This window comes from Lissotriton helveticus, chromosome 2_1, assembly GCF_964261635.1.
Source record: "Lissotriton helveticus chromosome 2_1, aLisHel1.1, whole genome shotgun sequence".
Lineage (NCBI taxonomy): Eukaryota > Metazoa > Chordata > Amphibia > Caudata > Salamandridae > Lissotriton > Lissotriton helveticus.
Window position 1 is genome coordinate 535,552,569 of NC_136059.1, and position 19,648 is coordinate 535,572,216.

Sequence of the window (19,648 nt, forward strand, 5' to 3'; positions counted from 1 at the left end):
CGCGGATAAATTCATTAATATGATCAGGGCTAACTATGTACAACCTAGGGTACAGATCAATGGAGCTTTGCCTGCCCCCTTTTCTCTTACTAGAGGGACCAGACCGGAATGCCTGGTGTCACCCCTGCTATTTGCTCTTAGCATTGAGCCGCTGGCGATGTATATCCGGTATAATCCAGAAATAAAAGGGATCCCCTTTAGAGGAGAAACCCACAAAATCTCACTGTTTGCTGTCTCTGAGCCCTCACTTTCACTCCCTCCTCTACAGGTGGAACTGGCCAAGTTTAAGGCAGTGTCCGGTTTTAAAAATAATTTGGACAAATCCTATATACTTAATCTCACGCTCACGGAGGCAGAGGCCAGTAGTCTTCGGGAACACATTCCCTTCCAATGGGCCAAACACTCCCTACAATACCTGGGCATCCAGCTGACGCCATGTGTGGAGGGTTATACAAGGCCAACTTTCCGCCCCTCCTTCTACAACTTCAACATTATCTTAAAATATGGAAGCCCCTCTTTATCTCTTGGCTTGGTCGCATATATGCTATTAAAATGACAGTGCTTCCTACATTTTTATATCTCTTCCAAGCGTTGCCCATCGAGCTAGATAGAGAGCTCTTCCCTAAAATCTAATAATTAATCACCCACTTCATTTGGCAAAGAGGGAGGGCCTGCCTACCATTCCATATACTAAGGCGATCTAGGGCTGAGGGAGGAGTAGGTCTACCTGATTTCAGCCTTTACTATAAGGCAGCTCAACTAAGAATAGTGGCGGAATGGTCCAAAAGAGAATCGGAGAAGCATTGGCTTCATATGGACCGGGCCATCACCAGGAGGACAATTAGGGTCCTCATCTGGAAACCCAAGAAGGAGAGACCTGCCAATACATACATTAGCACTCCCACACGTACCACCCTGATGGTATGGGACTGAGTATCCAGGGGAGAGGGGTGGACTTCGTTCCCCCTCATCATACACACCAATACACTTCAACCCGGCCTTTCTACCAGCGACCCATGAGGGCCCCTTAACACCCTGGAAGGAGGGAGGGTGTCTCAAGCTCTCCGATTTATTCCACAACTATGACATTTTAACATTCGAAAGCTGCAGGAGGGAGTTTCAACTACAGCCAAGCGAACACGTCCATTATCTTCAACCAAAACACTGAGCTGTTACCCACAATGTACGAGATGCTGCCACACGAGAAATGACGAGCTTTGAAAAATTAGTACTGAAGGTAGGCTATATGAAAGGGGTAATTTCTTTTCTATATAGCTCCCTCCTCGCCACCACCCACTCTCCAAGGCCTAGACAAAGGTCCATGTGGGAGGGAACGGTGCAAAGAGACCTACCCGATGGACCTGGTTGTGGTCCGAAATCGCCAAATTTAATCACTCCCTGGAACTGCGAGAGGCCCATTTAAAAACTTTGATGGACTGGTACCTCTACCCCACCAAACTTAAACGGATATTCCCGAATACATCAATTCTGTGTTGGAGAGAGTGTGGACTCCTAAGTGACTTCCAACATATTTGGTGAGGCTGTCCCACAATCAGACCCTTTTGGGAGGAGATACTCGCCCATATTAAGCACATGTTAGGGTATCCTATACCCACCTCCTTGGAGGGAATACTCCTAGCCATCAGGGACCCGGCAGTAGAGCACCAAACCATAGCAGACAAGGCCATTATGTGGACAAGTATAGGGGCCGCTAAAGTTGCGATCGCGGCCGCCTGGAAGAAGAAGGCAGCCCCCACCCTATTCTTATGGCATTCAAGACTCTGAAAGATGCTGTCTAAAAAGAATGACAGACATCTTCAGGGATCACTATAAAACTTTGAATACAAATGGGGTCCTTTAGTCACGTATCTTACACAAGGTTTGCCACTGGCTCAGTGAAATTAATCTTTTCCAATTCTAGATCCTGAGTCCACAGCCACTAGACACATCCTCAGTTTACCTCCAATAGAAGCATCCAGAAGGGGACGATCAAGCCTTGTACCATCAAGGTACTTACTTCACACACGACTGGTATAAAAACATACTATGTAATGGTCACCACCACCACTCAATTTGGTAGTGGGAAAAGCGGGAGGGTTTTTGTTTAAGGGGAACCTTTCTTGTTGGAAGGGTTGGTTTAAAAGCGCATTGCAAAGCATAGATAGGTTGGGCATGCACATTTGTTTGCTTTATGGACTGCCTAAAGCCTTTACATTCTTTGACACTGTACCTGTATCTCTAGGTTCTAAACGGAGAAAGGCTGTGGTTGTTGCCATATATGGAGGCTCCACCTATGTGAAATTTAGTATGCTATACTCTGTAACCAAGCTTTAGCACCATATTGGATATAGCATTATGAAGTGGAGTAGTGTGGCTCACTGGTTAGAGGCAGCAGACCCGAGAGCAGAAGTCGGCCCGGGACCAGGGTTCGATTCCCGACGCGGCAGGGTCGTGGACCTTGGTCAGCGGACTCGACAATTCTCGCTTCGGTGCTTACTCTAATCAGGGATCACACTCGGCAACTCTGGGCATTAGCTTGCCTAATCTCCACAACGGCCCCACCAATTCCGGGGATGCCTGGCTCCACCTTGGGGACTCCCAGCAGGGACCATCCCACAGGGAAAGCCAGGACGGGTTCCCCAGAGTTATACAGCGCCGGGACGCCCCGTTGCTGGGGCAGCTGTGCGCTTTACAAGTATACTACATTTACATTTACATTTACATTTACAAGTGTATACCAAATGCTAATAAAAATTAATTTGTCCAAAAAAAAAGCTATATAGAAATGTTAGATGCTTATCACAAATTTCACATTTTGTGGATAGGAATCACGAAATTGGTACGCTAAAACGCCAACTAAAGAAGAGTTTACATACAATTATTTAAGCAAAGTGGAAGTGCTTATGGACCAAATTATACCAGTGTACTCAGTCCCGAGACCGCTTTAAATTCTGAATGCTACTGGGCCAAAAATCATGATAACATAAAAAAGAATTTGAGTGCAACATGTCTTATTATTAACTGGAGGAATTACATTGGCAAATTATATGAAAATTCAATAAAGTGTCCATACTTAATTGAATTATGTCGAACAGAAGGTCGAAAACACCAAAAACAACACTTTTAACATGATCATGGCTGTAAATAGTCTCTTGCTGCAGGATATAATGGTATACCAACAGCTTTTATAAAGAAAGATCCCAAAAACTGGAGCTCTTTGTTATCCCTTTTATTTACTGACTTTGCAATAACTTGTCAACTTATATCTTCCAGGAAAGTATCTAATATTCAACCTCTCTACAAATGTTGCTTCAAATTAGATTCAAATAAGTCATGTAGATGGCAAGACGTTTTCGAAACCAACGTAAAAAATGAACATTCAGTAACATTATTAACCCATTTCGAACCCGGTTTAAAGCTCCATGCTCTACAATTGACCGCATTTTCATCCTGCACCTAATAGTAAAAGAGCTATCAAGAGACCCTAAAGCTGGATGCCTGCTTTGTAGATTACTCTACGGCCTCCGATTCTATTGAGAGGAATCTCTTATGGTGGAAATTATCATCCTGGGTATTTGTTTGTGAAGAAATGTATCTGTTCCAGAATGTCTTAGTAAATGTAATCATTATAATGGGGTAATATGTACTTAAGAGTATAGATTATCATGAAGTAAACTTGGTAATGTGCCTTATATGTTCCTCGTTAGCAATATAAAGGTGTGTTTTTTGAATCTGGTAATTTATTCGGAGAACATTTGTTTTAAACAGGAAGAGGTTTCAAAGATTCTTCATTTTGGCAGTATAATCCAAGAATAGTAAAAATTGTGACTAAGTCATCTATTTTAGATCACTAAACATCTGATCTGAGTGGGCTTATCAATTCAGACTTATAAGACCTCTAGAACATTATCGCGCATCAATCTAACAGACGAAGAATGTACGGCAACAAAGAGCAATGATAGTGAGATTCCACATGCATGCGCATGAAACCTAGCTCCGCAACATCCTTTTGAGAATGAATCTCACTGCACTACTAATAGAACAATGTATCAGCACAAACAAAATGTTTTAAAACTGAATTCCCTATTCTGACCTCATAACCAAAATCAAAAAAGAAAACAAGCTAATATTAAGAAATGACTAGAAGCCGCCATTGTTCACTAGTTCATGCTAGAACTGCAGAAAAACACAAATCATCTCCATTCACTCTACAAAATAATATTCTGGCAGTACCAAATGCACCTGTTAACTAATTCTGAAGTAAAATAGATTAAACATATCAACTCAGCTCTGAAATTCGTAAACTGGCCAACAGTTAAGATCAAACTCAATTCAAGACACTAACGTCAGAAGATAAAGCCTATTTCGTGAAGCTATGAAAAGCTATGAAAAAAGTAGCATGACATAATCAGCCAAGAGCAAGCACATTTATGGAAACATTCTCAAAAACCCTCAGGAGAAGAGAGAGTATTCTCTGTAGCTGTCTGAATACTATGTCATATCTTTCCACAAATCCCTGGGTACGAGGCCCAGCAGTTGGAATTCTGTAAATCCCAACATTAGATCTACAAGAAAGCATTGTCAGAGAAGTTGTATATAGTTGTGAATTTAACGGTCTAATTTCCACTGGTTGTAGCACATAGTACTTTACCATTTTAGTGGTGCCTTTCAGTATTTCAGAATCAATAATTAAAATGTATCTTAGACCTCCATATCCTGCAAATGATTTACAAGAACACCACCCTGTAGTTTAGTAATTTTATATTTCCTTCAACTTCCAGTGGATCATCGTATGGGGTAAAGCTTCTGTGCATCTGACTTAAGTCCACCTGGTGATGTACAGTAGAGGTGACAATTGGCATACATCTTGGTAGCAGAACACTATATTTCTAGATTTTGTTTCTTTAGCAATGAATACAAGAACGGCATACCACTGTTTTTCTTGTGGTTTTAACATTTGTCCAGTTCATAAAAAAATAAAACAAGCATTTACAATGCAACGGTTTCGCATTTGCAAAAGTTTGAGCTATTGGCATTGTAAATGACAACATTTTTATTTATGTGTTGGTTTTGAAAACAGATAAATAAATGGCACGGTCATTTACAATGCCAATAGCTTAATCTCTCGCAAATGCCACACATACACACCCACAGAGAGCCCCCCCACACACACACACCCACACACAGCCCCCCCCCCCCACACCCACACGTTTGTGACAGACCTCCTGCTTTCGGGATTTAAAAAGATGCCAAATGCCACTGCTGTTCTCTTTTTTGCTGCGACAAAAGTGATGCTCGAGTTTTGTTTGGTATGTTATCATTTAACTTAAATGGGCGCTATATACCTTGCTAGGAATGCAAACTGCAGGGTGGGTAAGGAGGTTTCGTATTGAAGGTTTGCCGGGCTGGTCCCTTTCGCCCCGTCAGGGTTCAGCCAGCAGGAACCCCAGAGCCCTGCACGGCGCAGCTTTCGACGAGGCGAACTCTAAAAAGTAAGTCCAAACAACCAGGGCTTTAAGTAGGATAAAAAACTGGGGGGGGGTCTCTCAAAGGGGTGTGGCCGATGTAGTTGGGGGCGTGGCTTAAAAACACTTAAATTGAAATTCTGCGTTTAGCCTAGTGTGTTGCCCGACTGGTATTCTGCTGCTTTAGGCATTACAACCAGATAAATAACACAACAAGTAACATTATACCTACAACAAGCTGGGACTATTGGATTTGTCAACGGTTGTAGTTGCATAAAATAAATAAGCAACAACTATGGCTTTAATAGCATACTAAAAATGCTTCAATTCTGAAATGATGAGAATGAAAGTACTATAACGAGTCTCTTTGAAGTTACATAAAAAGGCAGTGAAGGGTGGTACTACTGCTGCAGAGTTAAGATTATTTTTTCACCCTGAAGGGGAGGGCAAAAATGGAGTGCCCGATAGGGACCGGTCTCAGCACCTGCTTTGTTGAACTGCCGGGTGTTGAGCACCTGCAGGACCCGGCCCGTTTAAAGCCCTGCAAATAACCCTGATAAAAGTCTGTGGGGCTAACAGTTCATGAGGCAGTCAATGCGGACAATGCCATGCTATGAAAAAGGTAAAAAAAAAAATCTCAAGGCCGTTGCTCGTGAGTGCGCCTGTTAAAATAGGCCTAGAAAGGGGTCGGTTTCTCGTTCTGTAGAAGTGGCACTCCTGGTCTGACTGGTAGCTCCCACCCTGCACAGACAGTGTGCATTACCAGGCCGATAATTATCGCATCCAATAAAAATGCGGCACAGAGATGTTGGTGAACAGTGTTTGAGCAGGCATCGTAGTTTATCAGATCACGTGCAATCAAACGCCTAATCTGTCATTCAGTTTCTCCCAAGGACAGAAAGCGCATTTGAACCTAACTAGTGTTCTGCATGTAGCCATTCATGGTTAGTCAATGCATCATCACAGCTGGTAAGATAGCTCAATGAGTGCAGAGTTCACTGCTTTGATCTGTGTTTGACATGCAAGCCGCACAATGGGATACCCTCTAATCATTCTGAGGCTGACAGGGCGAATGCCACAAGGACGGGCGACAGCGTCCCTGTGCCAGGAGGCAACTTGATTTGTGTTATAAAGATGGCCGTTATCATAAAATCATAGATCCATGACAACACTGGAAAAGCAAACACACTATTCAGTTCAATGTCGCAGCCTGCTGCTAATGGGACACAGGGACACATTGGAAACGCACTCACGCGCGTGAGAGGCAGTCCTGCTCACGTGCTGCATCACCACCAATCCTTCCCGCACCTTTCACTCGGCCTACCTTCGTCTGGGAGCTCACATGTATGGCCGTGGGGTTTAAACGTGGCTGTCAGTACACCAGAAACTAGGGACAACAAAGCATGCGGGCTGGTGCTAGGGATCGAGCAGGCCTTTATAGTGAGCACCGTACAGCCCTGGTTCGTTCTCAAGTTCTTAGGATCAGCTGTAACTGTTCTGTGACTGACTTCCGAATCTACCGGATTCCTTCAGAAGATGAATCAACATTAAGTTTACATTTGTGTAGGTGAGATACTGGAATTTTTCGCATTAACTGACCGCATCAATTTAATCGATCCGACCACAAAACATTTATACAAGACAGAGGGGCAGTAAGTCTGGCCTTGGTAGGGTTGTGCGGGCGGAGGGAGGGGGGAGCGGGACTAAGGAGAGCTGCGGGCGGGGGGAGGGGGGGGGGAGCGGGACTAAGGAGAGCTGCGGGCGGGGGGGGGGAGCGGGACTAAGGAGAGCGGAGAGCTGCGGGCGGGGAAGCGGGACTAAGGAGAGCTGCGGGCGGGGGGGAGCGGGACTAAGGAGAGCGGAGAGCTGCGGGCGGGGGAGCGGGACTAAGGAGAGCTGCGGGCGGAGGGAGGGGGGGTAGCGGGACTAAGGAGAGCTGCGGACGGAGGGAGGGGGAGGGACTGGAACAGAGCAACAGGTCGTTTCGCGACATGTGAGCAAGCGAAATAGTTACTGTAAGGAAGCTACTACAGGGGAACCCCTTAACAAATGAAACAGAAGCGAAAATATTTCAAATGGGGACCTTCAAAACACGGCTCTGTCCGCAATCTACTGGTGACGAGCACAAACAAGTCAGGTCCCGGGCCGGCCAGCCAGTCACAGCGCGGCCCGGGGAATGACGTCACGGGGGTGTCCCGGGCCGGCAGCCAATCGCAGCGCGGCCCGGGACAAAGGGGCGGGGCTTAAAAAAAGCACCAGAAACGCCCCCGAATCGCGTTTTCGTGAGAAAGCGCGATTGACAGCCTCTGTCTCCCAATGGCTAGTCTCCATTTATGGAGCTAGCCAATTGGAAACAGAGGCTGTCCTAACCTCACTATTGAAAACAATAGATTTCGATCTGGGAGGGGCTTCGCCCCTCGCCAGGTTTCGAAACCTAAAAAACACTTCCTATATTGTCAGAGTATAAAGACTTTCCTTCAGGAACCTACTTTGCTTCAGTCACTTTGAGTAAAGGACAAAAAAAATGATAAACAGCATACAATGAAAAAGATTTCCAGCTGCTACACATAGTTACTTTTGCATAAGTACACGTTTTATAAAAACTGTACATTTTATAAGCCATTATCTATGGTGCCAATGTAAAACAATCAAAAATAGTGTAGAAAGGAACTCGTAGCCGGTAGCCGAACTATAAATGCGTATAGACTTAATTCAAACTAAACTGTAATGGATATAAAATAATTATGTTGCAAGTGGGTATCGTTACCTCAGCGTCTTGTGACCAGCCTTCTTCAAGGGATACTTTTAAGTCATGTGTTCTGTCTTAAAACTAAAAAGTGCAAGAGTCGCATTAGAAACCCAATACATTAAATCTAGCAATTGCCAACGTTTGAAAAAGGTACCATGATGGTATTTTTTAGATGATCGTCACAAACTCTTGCAAAGAACTGATTTTGTTAAGCAAAAGTTTTATTTTCTCACTTTCCTTAAATTGATTTATTCATCTGAAGAAACCAACAAATTCTTACCATTTTAGCTAACAGAAATCACGTATATGTAGTGTTTGGTGTCGACTATCATGTTGTCTAGTAGGCACCCAGTTAAACATATTTGAACTTGCAACACATCTTTAAGAGGGAGACTCTATTGTCTCAGCAGTGAATACTTACCTTATGAGCAGTCTTTGCAGCACACCCCTATGTGCGCATAATACTATGATAATAGTGGGGGAGGTATGTGTTAGGTTTTTCATTCAAAGCTTTATAGCTTGAGCCCATCAACAACCTAGGTCAAAAGATAAAGCAACTGTCCTTGTATACTCTAGGTGCAAGCTTCAATACTGTTTGTTGAACTTATCTTACTTATAAAAAGTAGTTCACAAGAAAGTAGCAGATCTTATTCGACACACTGGGGGGCATCATACACACACTATGCATAAAATATTCCCAGGTAAAATTCTAGGGGAAATATTTAAAAAATACCCCACGCTAGCAGAGGTCAATGACAAACAATGAGGTATTTCTATCAAAAACAAATATATAACTTAGATCATCATAACTGTCATTTCTTTTATTTGCTGATTTTCAGCTCTGAATGTTGATCTCAAGTGGAAAGTATAAGAAACGTTATAATTCGCATAAGAGTCCGTATTTGGGAGGATGTGTACAGGATCCGATATTCTGTACACTTTAATGCCTCTTTTTAAAAGGTATCATGTCTCTCAAATCAGTAAGTTCAGAGAACAAACCACTAATGGGAATATCTTGCATTACTGGTTTAACAATCGACAAGTCTAAATGAAAGCACTTGTTGTTTGTTTTATTTAGGATGGAAAGGAAAATTAACACAATTGACCTGGCAGTTCACAGATGCAGTTATTTGAATTATCAACATATGAAGTAGATGCAACATGTTATATAAATGCAAGCAACTGTCTTGCATGAAGAATTTATTTCACATGTCTTGGAATAGCGTTGGATCTAGTGTATCACCATAGTCCTGACTGAGCTACATCTTTCTTCGGGAAATCAAGTTGCTATGACTTATGTGGAACTTTGAAATAATAAAACTGTTTAAGTTATAAACATCCAGTTTCACTCACTATCCGTGTCTGCATCTTAGACATCAGACATGGAGTAATCCCGATTCTCCTGTAGTAGGCCCATTAGACCTTCCTATAACAAAATACATTACTCTGATCAAACAGTTTGAATCTTTGTCTTCTTTGGGTTTTGTCATTAGCAAATTCAGTCATACCCAGGCAAGACCTTTGTATAGCAACCTGATAAAGCAGAAATTGGGATGTCTGTGTTAAAAGAGAGCTAAATCCAGTGACCACATAGGTCGTTGCTGGACATTCGATATTCGCTAATAAAGAATACATTACAACTCATTCTAGAGCTCTTGATGTCAGGATTAACAGTGGAATGATTATGATAACTTTGTGTAAACAACACTAAAGCAAAGAGCATATTCTCTATAAGGTGATCTATTTGCTCCAGTGCATTACAGTAGCAGTGCAGCGCCCAGACTTCTGTTTTGCTACGGTAAGCAAGACATTTTCACCTGATGAGGTGAATTACTTGCAGATTACCCCAAATTATGCCATAATATGAATAGTTAGTACAGTATAATTGCCATGTACCTTATGAGAAACCAGGCACCTACATTTTGTAAAATCATATAAGGAAACAGCCTCACTATTTCTGGCGCCATATTTATTGTAACTTCCTGAGCTCTCTCCTCAAGCCTTACTCACACATACAGAGTTTTGTTTTCTTTATCTTTCAATCTCCCATTTCTTCCTCCTATGCTGTCTTGTTCCCGCCCTGCTTTTCCGATCTACACCTTGATTACTCTGTCAATGCTTTCATGGCCAGCCGGCTGGATGCACAGTTAACCCTCTAGATGGCGAGATATGAGTATTTTGAGGAAGCTTAGTCTATTCACTGGTTCTCCCTGCCTCGTTAGTTGCTTTCCTACCTCAAGTAGTTGTTTTTTTTTATCCCCCATCGTGGGGCAGCCTCGGCAAAGTCTGAAACATATTTACCTGTAAACAACATTATATGATGTCCCATTATTGCTCAGTGCCGTATATAAACCAACTATCATAGTAAGAATTTGGTGATGTAAATTTGCAGTTAGCTTGGTTCTGTCTTTAGTGAATCATGAACAGTGACTATACAGTTTGCTTCACTCAGACTTTTACAGCACACGTTAATAATGTTTATTTTACCCCCCAATTCAGATCTGCAATTTTGATGGTTTTGTTTCAAAAGCCATTTTCGTCTGGGAAAACTGTTACAAGGCAACAGGTAAGCAATGCTGCTGACATTTTGTGGATGGCTTTCTGAATACGCTCGAGTACAATGCTATGATAATCTGAATATCTACGAATACAATGGAATAATTACTCACTTGCTCGGTGTACATCTTTGTTACAAGTACTTGTATAAGCCACATTTTGTGATTGGTATGTATGGCCTTGTGTTGCCTTCTGACAGTCTCATTTATATTTTAGTTTCTATGTACAGGTGGCTGGTTCTTTTTCATTGAGATGTGGGATTTTGATTTTAGTATTTGTGGGTTATGAGTGGATGGCGTTACCAATTGACATTCACAGTCTATAGGGACTTGGTATGCCCATTGCACAGCAAATGTGTGTGTGGTGTTCCTTGGTTGGAAGTGCTGTGGAGTACCCGGACAGCCAACTGCATCACATATCGTTTTGAATGTATGCCTGTCCATTGGGTTGTATTGCATGTAATTGTGTCATCCTTATGTACTTTCTGCAGAGCATAGTCGGAGCTCCCTGTGCAAGTATGTATTTGTTAACTTGTCTTTCATAACCTCCCCACAACATTGTTAACCTCATACCTATTGAGCTAATGCTTATTCTCTTTATTATTGGCTGTGTATTATTGGCCTGTGATCTAGAAAACATGGACCAATTCACAATGAAAAGAATAACATTGGGCTTTGTAGATTTACACCTACTATTTTCCTAAAATAATTATTTTTAGGGCACTGACAAACATTCCAAGCACTATACGTAGTAATCTATGAAAATTGTCAATTTCTACATGTACATCTATCATTAAGTCAACTGATTTTCTACTTGTTGAAATGCTCCTCATTTGCAATTACGTTCAAGTTGCAAAGGCATCTTATGTTTTCTTATTTACTACTCAAGGATAATATTTACTACTCAAGGATAATATATTTTAAACTTGATATCTGTCTTCCCCTGCAACCCTGTTAAAAATGGGGTATTTTTCTTACCCAATTAGCACACTTATGCAAATTGTTTATGGTTCCAGCTATAGGTGCGCAAATTTGGTATTTAAAAAACAATGAGAACTTAATGAAATGCTTCTCTGCTGGGAACACATATTCCCAACCTCACCTCTCTAACCATTTCAGTGCTGAAAAACCACCATATTAGTGGATTTTCCACAGTTGGAAGCTTAAATTTACGGGTGAAAAAATATGTTGATTTTATTTGATGTGAATTAGTTTTTTTACACACCTCAGTTGTTTTCCCCAAGATGGGTCCATGTATACACCTCGCTTTTACTTTTGTGTCCACTAGATTCTTGTTTCCTTTTGAGTGCCTCAGGTGCATGTACATCTGAGCCCTCTATCACTCAAGGCCCAGTTCCAACTTCTTTTTATGCCTTGATTTTTCTGGCTTATAAGCAGCTGATCCAGATCAGAAATGTGATCTGTACTAGATCCAAATATTGAGTACCTGCTGCTGCTTTTGAGAAGATTCCTCCACATAATTTACAAAAGGGGGTGAAATTAGCATGGATAGGTTTCTAGTAGGCTCACACTATGAGGATTGCATATCAATTGTACCCCTTCTGATTTTGCAATTACGGTGGACTATGCTCTGGAAAGTCCACTTGAACTATTGCAACTTCTGAAGCCACCGTAGCATCCTAATTTGGTACCCCTGTAGACTGCATTTGAATAGAGAGAGAGGCCATTACAACACTGTCCAATGAAACAGTGTTATTCCAAGGGCACAGTTAACTAGTTGTATGTGCACCTTGGAATGTGATATCTGATTCTTTGTTTTCAACTTTTACAACTTTCATGGGTCTTTAAATTCTGCTACAAGGATAAGCCCTTTTTAGGAAAACCAAACTCACCTTGCTGCAAGTGGTGATACTTGATGCCTGTTCAGTGTCTAGTTCTTTGGACCTGCTTAATTTGACCTATCTTCTACTTTAAAAATTAATTCTACGGAGAGATGATTTTTGCCTATATTGGTGAAGGATATGAGTAATTCCTTTTCCAACAGCTCCCAAGCTCCCTATTTTGAGTTGTAACTCCTGGAGTACAGAATTTCCCTATATTTACTTTTCAGGTAGAGTTTCTTTTTGTGGTGTATATCTGGAGTGTGTGTTTATACTAAAAATATTTTGATAGTGACGCAAATTGAGGGCTGCTAGTTATCTTGAACTGTCATGCAGAGTGCTTTCCAGTAGCTGGTGTTCTCCAGAAGCAAGCTACCAGACCGAGTCTCCAAAAAGCACGGTACTGGCTTTTCCACAGATCAGTGAGTGTCGTTGAAGATTATTGAGAATCCGTATTTTGACTATTGCTAATGGTATTTCTGTTGTGCATCACTCAAAAGGGTGCTCATTAGTTGTTAGTCTGCAAGAATTCATTTGTCATGTGTAAATACTATTTCATGAATTTAAAACCACTACTTGGTGTTACACATATGGTGATAACGTAATGGTTAAAAACCAGTACATGCTTTGTGTTAGAAATGTTGGAATTTTAATTTTACCTTTGTTTGAAAAACAACAAAAACACTCACATTTGTACAGTTTTGGTTGTGCAATCATACAGTGGCTGGAAAGTTCTGGTTGTGCCCATAAAAACACAACCAGAACTGGTTGCAGGCACTGCATTTACAAGACGTATCTTTGTTTCAGTTGCGTCACTGAGAATCTAGAAACCCTAGAGTTCCAAGTGTGCCATAGGTGGCACTCAGGCTTGTGCCAAATTTGAATGGTGTACTTTTAAAAAAAATTATGAAAATTGAAAATCTTTATACTTCATGTTATTGCTAAGTTATGAAGGAGTCCCTTTGTCTTTTTGCAGTGGATCAGTATTGTGAAACATGCCTTGGCAAGCTGCATCATTTCACTCCTGTGGTTTTTTGGCCTCACTCTTTGTGGACCTTTAAGGTAAGTTATCCTTTTGAAAGTTAATTTTATTTCCAGTTTTTATTCAGTTTTTTTTCTGAGAAATGTTCCAAGTGAAACTATCATGCCTAGACAAAAGGCATTTCTTCTTTCGATGTATGGAAGTAGAGGGGGGCTACTGTCAGCACAACATTCCCCTCTATTAAGGAGCATCACATACGACTTATTTATTTATTTATTTATTAGAAAGTTTTGTATAGCGCGAACAAGACCCGTGGGTATCAGAGCGCTTAACATATAGGCGTATGAGAAAGACATATATATCAAACAGTTATACGGGTATCAGAACGTATAACATATAAGGCGTAGGAGAAAGACAAATATATCAAATAGTTATACAGACAACAAATATGAGGTAGATGATAAGAGGTAGATGATAAATATAGTCAATGGTGGATATACTTCTATCACAAGTAAATTGTGTAAGCAAGTATGAATAGTTGGGTCATTGTCATTTCGTGACTAATCTATTCTAGGTAGACATATATATCAAACAGTTATACGGACAACAAATATGAGGTAGATGATAAGAGGTAGATGATAAATAAAGTCAGAGGTGGATATATTTCTATCATAGGTAAAATGTGTAAACAAGTATGATATTTAGGTCATTGTCAGTTCGTGACTGATCTATTCTAGGTAGTGTATTTCTTCATCAGAAAGCTCTTTACTTCTCGCTTAAATGATGCCACTTTTTGGATCTTCCTGATGATAGGAGGAATTGAGTTCCATATTCTGGGGGCAGCTCCTGAGAACGCTCTGTCATAAGTTTTTTTCTTGTGGAAAAAGGCTGGCCGTAGTAGAAATTCTTCAGTACTCCTCGCTGGTCGATTCCCTCCCGATAGCTGGATTTTCTTCGCTGGGTAACCTGGGGTGTTGTGGTGTAGCGCTTTATGGGTGATACAAGCTATCTTCATTTGGATTCTTGCTTCATAGGGTAGCCAACTTAAAGCTTTCAAGTGTGGCGATATATGGTCGTATTTCCTGGATCCGGTGATAATTCTTGCCGCAGCGTTTAGGCATGCTTTCAATGGTGCTGTGGACATTTTTGGTAAGCCCGCTAAGGTGGTGCAGCCATATTCAATCCTAGAGATAACTAAGGATTGGATAGCCAATTTGAGATCCGCCTCTGAGATGAATGGTTTCAGTTTTCTTAAGTAGTTCAGGTGGAATCGAGCATTCTTGGCCATTGAGTTGATGTGGGCTTTCATGTCTAGATTCTCGTCCAGAGTGATTCCTAGAGATTTCGCTGACTTGATTAATGTTGGGGTGCAGTTTAGCGCAGTCACCACTTTCGTCCACTCCTTTATTTCCGTACGGCTCCTTGCTGGTGAGATTAGTAGGAACTCCGTTTTGTTGGCGTTAAGCTTCAGTTGGTTGGTAGTTAACCATTGCAGAGCCATTTTTAAAGCCTTGTTCACTAGTTCCAAGTCTTTTAGGGAGGAGATCTTTAAATATATTTGCGTATCATCTGCATACATGTGATACGATATCTGTGCTTTTTGGAGAATTTCTGTAAGCGGCTCAACGTAAAGGTTAAACAGATCTGGGGATAACGTTGATCCTTGAGGGACTCCGATTGAAGTAGGGCATGGAGGTGAAATTGACTGGTTGACCAGGAATCGTTGTGATCTGTTCTGTAGAAAAGAGATGAACCATTTCAGCACAATTCCTGACAGACCCATCCTGTCCCGTAGCCTGGACAATAATGCTTCGTGATTTACGGTGTCGAAGGCCGACGACAGATCGAGGAGAATCAGTAGGCATGCTTTGTTTTGGTCAAGTGCCTGTAGCGCATCGTCAACAATATGGAGGATCGCTGTTTCAGTACTGTGCCCTGCTCTGAATCCTGATTGGCATTCATCAAGCAGTGAGAACTTGGTGATGTGTTGGCTTAGTTGGTTCTGTACGCATTTTTCAATTAGTTTGGCCAGTAGCGGGATGTTGGTCACTGGGCGAAAGTTGTTTGGGTCTGATCTATCTGCTGTGGGTTTTTTGATTATGGGGGCAACTTGACCTGTTTTTAGGCAGTCAGGGAGGATCCCTTGTGATAGTGAGGCCTTTATAATTTCGGTCCATATTGGAATCAAAACGTGATTGATTTCTTTTACACATTTTGCGGGAAGGGGATCTTGATAGTGATTGTTTGGTTTTATTTTGGAAAGCGTTTTGGCGATACTGTGCTGGTCATATAGTTCGAACGTATCCCAACTTGCCTCATTTTTTGTTATGGTACTCTCCGTTGTAACGGCGGTATCTCTCGTAGGCATTTGTTCAATGGGAATGTTGTTTGCCACGGCGTATTTGAGCTCTGATTCTAGTGATTTCGCCTTCTCTGTGAAAAATGTAGAAAATTCTTCACAATTTAGGGGTGTTTTTGAGTTCTCATGGGCAGATTTGGCTAATTTGTTTGATTGTTGCTTTAGGATTTCAAAGAGTTTTCGTGGTTTGTTTTTGGCACTATCCAGTTCTGACCGTATGAATTCCTGTTTTGATTTGATGATCATTTTATTATATTGGCCTCTAATTTTTCTGAGTGCTTTCAGCTCTGGGGATGAAGGGTGTTGTCTCCATTTTCTTTCGGCCATTCTCAATTTGCGCCTTTCTTCATTTAGCGACTCATTAAACCATGGATTTTTTGTCTTCTCCAAGATGTTTTTCAGTTTTAATGGCATGGTGTTATTGACAATAGCTTCGACCGTTGTTATATAGTGTTCGGTCAGTTCGTTTACGTTCTGCAGGTTGTTATGAGGTTTTAGGTCCCTTTCACAGCTTTCCACTAGTAGCTCTAAGTTTGCATCTCTTGTGTCTCTAACCCATTTTTTGGTCTTGAGGGGTTGTCTGGTTGTGCCTTTTTCCATTATAGGTATCGTGAATGTTATGGCATGATGATCCGACCAGTCGCATGGTGTTAGAGAGGATTGCTGTATCTTTGTTTCGCGCAATAATCCAGTCTAACGTCGCTCCTTTCGAATGTGTGGGTTGTGTGCATAGTTGAGTACGGTTCAGTTCAGCAAGGAAATCTTTCAGCGATTTGACCAGTTTGTCGTTGTGGTCCTCCCAGTGTAAGTTGAAGTCGCCAAGAAATATATTATTGACGCCGTCATTAGAGTTGGTCGTTATGATCTCCATTAGCTCCTCTGTAAACTTTTCACTGTCTCCTGGTGGATGGTAAAAAGAATGGAGGTTGAATCTTTGTTTGGTAGCTGTTCTGAAATTAAGACCTAGGTATTCGCTTGATTCTAGGGGGTCGGCTTGGATTTGTTTGACCTCAATATCGGATCTGTGAATGCAGGCTATGCCTCCTCCTAACTTTATGGGTCTGTCGAGTCTCAAAATGTTGAATTGGGGTGGTACTAGGAGATCCATGATAGGGGATGAGGATTCCGTAAGCCATGTTTCAGTAAGGACTGCTAAATCAATGTCCTTGTTGATGATGTCAGCTATATCCGACGCATGTTTCGTTGCCGACCGACAGTTGAGTAGTAGACATGTCAGCGGTTTTTCTTTGTTGCTGAGGTTTTAGGACTTAGCTAAACAGTACCAATGCATTGATTTACCTCTTTGGGGAATCGCATTGCTTGTACACAAACTGGACCTGTGTTACAAGCCGTTCAATTCTAAGTACACACATCTGATCCAAGCTTTCCTGTAGATTATTATCATATGTGGTGCATTTGGGTATCTTTGCCCTCCATCCGGTGTGTGCATATTATATCTGGATGGGTATTTATGCATGACACATCTCAGGAGAAATATTATGCGCCCATAAACCGGGTTGCAACTTGTAATTATGGTCCTTCTATGGAATGCTTTGCAACCGCGTCAGGAGTATCAAGTGCTACGATGTATTACAACACTTGGAGCCTGAGTAGATGACAGTCGCCCACGCTGTCCATTGAGTCGCGCTGCAGCACTCGTCTAGATGCGGGCCTGGAGGGAGGAGCTGCCGCCATTTTAACTCTGAGGGCTGCTCCTCTCCCCGCTGTGACAGAATGGCCCATTGGATCCCTGGACGACTGATGGGGGTGGGCCCCGGCTTCCATCAAGACTTCCGAGCCTGTGTGTGATTTGGGTGAGCCCCTGTGTGGTGCGAAAGCCTGATTGTAACAGAGGCGAGCGGTTGCGCAGGGGCAAGCCAGCTTGAGGTGCAGCACTGAGTGTCAGCGGGTCTCACGTTCTCATTTGCCATAGACTTTGTTGGGGACAGCAGAAGGCCTTGACCCCCGGATGCCTGCTTGAGTCCTTAGGGGGCAAGCATCACGGATCGGTGGTCAGGCGGGGCTCGTAGCTGCAGGGCCCACCATTGCTCCTGACTGTAGGCTGAAGTTGGGGATTGTGCAGGCCCCTGAATAGTGCCTGGAGACGTGTAAAGAATCAACGGTCCCTTCCTGGGTCAATATAGAGTCTCTCAGAGACTCCGAAAGGGTCTGGACCCCCGTATGCCTGCATGGGTTCTTGGAGGCCACACAAAGCAGATATTAGGCTGGGTGGAGCCTGCGTCTGTTCGACCCTCAATTGTGCTTAACCATTGGGGAGAAAGTATACATTGTGTCTTGTAAGGCCCCGTGCCTAGAGCCTTGAGCACCAACAAGAGGGAGTGGGATGCACCAGCTCGCCAGACAGGTGTGTTTAGTTCTGTGGTGCCCGAGGGGCATCTGTTTGCCTGTCTGCTACGAGGGCCCCATCCTCTCCTGGGCAACTTGCTTGATTTGGTGCTAGAAGCGCGGCTACGGCCCTGAGAAAGTGTGGAAAGCCATCTACTGTGTGAGCGACGAGGACAATATCCGCTGCTACATCTACAAGCTGTGGTCCCAGGGCCTGCTGATCTGCCGCTCACTGAGCTCGTTTCCATCAGGTCCTGTCAGAGTGAGTGGCTGTTGCCCAGTGGTGCCGGGTAAGGAGCTGAGGAAGTCCCCTAGGGAGCAGAGTTTGAGAATCCTAATTCAGTGCCACCTGCCTGTCTGGGAATGGAGAGGTGTTGCACATTGGTTTTGCGAAGATAGTGCAGCGTAGTGCCGCCGGGCCTGTGCTTGCCCCACTATATGTGCAGTAGAGCCAGAGTCTAGAGGGCCGCACCGGGGGGGGGGGGATTGGTGACATCTGACATCACTATGCCCCAGTCGGCAGATGTATATGGTCTTGGACCACTGTGGCGGACAGGGCTTAGGGGTCCTGGCTCAGAACTCAGCTTGAACTACCTGCAAGTAGGGGAGATGGCTGCAAGTCTACAGAATGGCACTTCTGCCACTTCCAGTGTGGTCTACACTCTACCCTCACAATGGTGAAAGACAAGGAACCCAAACGTACTGAAAAAAATTAAATCATTCACTATGCGCAATCCATTCCCCTGGTGGTCCAGCCGAGGGATGGTCCCTTAGTTGACTCGCATGGAAATGCAGAGTCCAGAGCTGATGAGACTTACGAGCAGCAATTCAAAACTCACTAGAAGAAATGGTTCACAAAATTGACTATCCATGTCAATCTCTTACGCTCTGATTTACATAAAGTTGCTGATAGTGTGAAGACCATGGAACAAAATGTAGATTCCCTGCAACAGGAGGTCCGCACTCTACGAGATACTGTTCTCAAACTTAAAACACTGACAACCTGGGTGGATAAAAGAATGAAAAACTCAGAGGGGCGTTCCCATAGGAATAACTTAAGATTTATTGGGTTCCCTAAAAGACTAGAGGGTCAGTCTACCGAACTTTTCTTGGAGGAATGGATCATATCAGTCCTTATGCCCAAGAGAATCAAAACCTTTTACGGTTGAACGGGTGCTCGGGGCCCTGGCTCCTGCGGGAGATGGCACCCTACAAACCACAGAAGTACTCCCAGGCTCAGGAGAAGACTCCCTAGGACAAAGAACAGTCTAGGGTTCACTGAGTGACACATTGACTCGCATTGCATTTGAGGTGCGGATTAGCCTTGTTCCGCCGGAAGGTGGGATAGACC

At 42.9% G+C, this 19,648-nt stretch overlaps 1 protein-coding gene across 1 annotated transcript in view; it reads left to right on the plus strand.

The window, feature by feature from the left end:
• SLC30A5 (solute carrier family 30 member 5) overlaps positions 1-19,648 on the plus strand; it is a 311,396-nt gene that overhangs the window by 27,920 nt on the left and 263,828 nt on the right. Inside the window, exons 3-4 of the mRNA XM_078675193.1 lie at positions 10,714-10,780; positions 13,587-13,672. Coding sequence (XP_078531319.1) covers positions 10,714-10,780; positions 13,587-13,672 — 153 coding nt within the window. The remainder of the gene's footprint in view (positions 1-10,713; positions 10,781-13,586; positions 13,673-19,648) is intronic.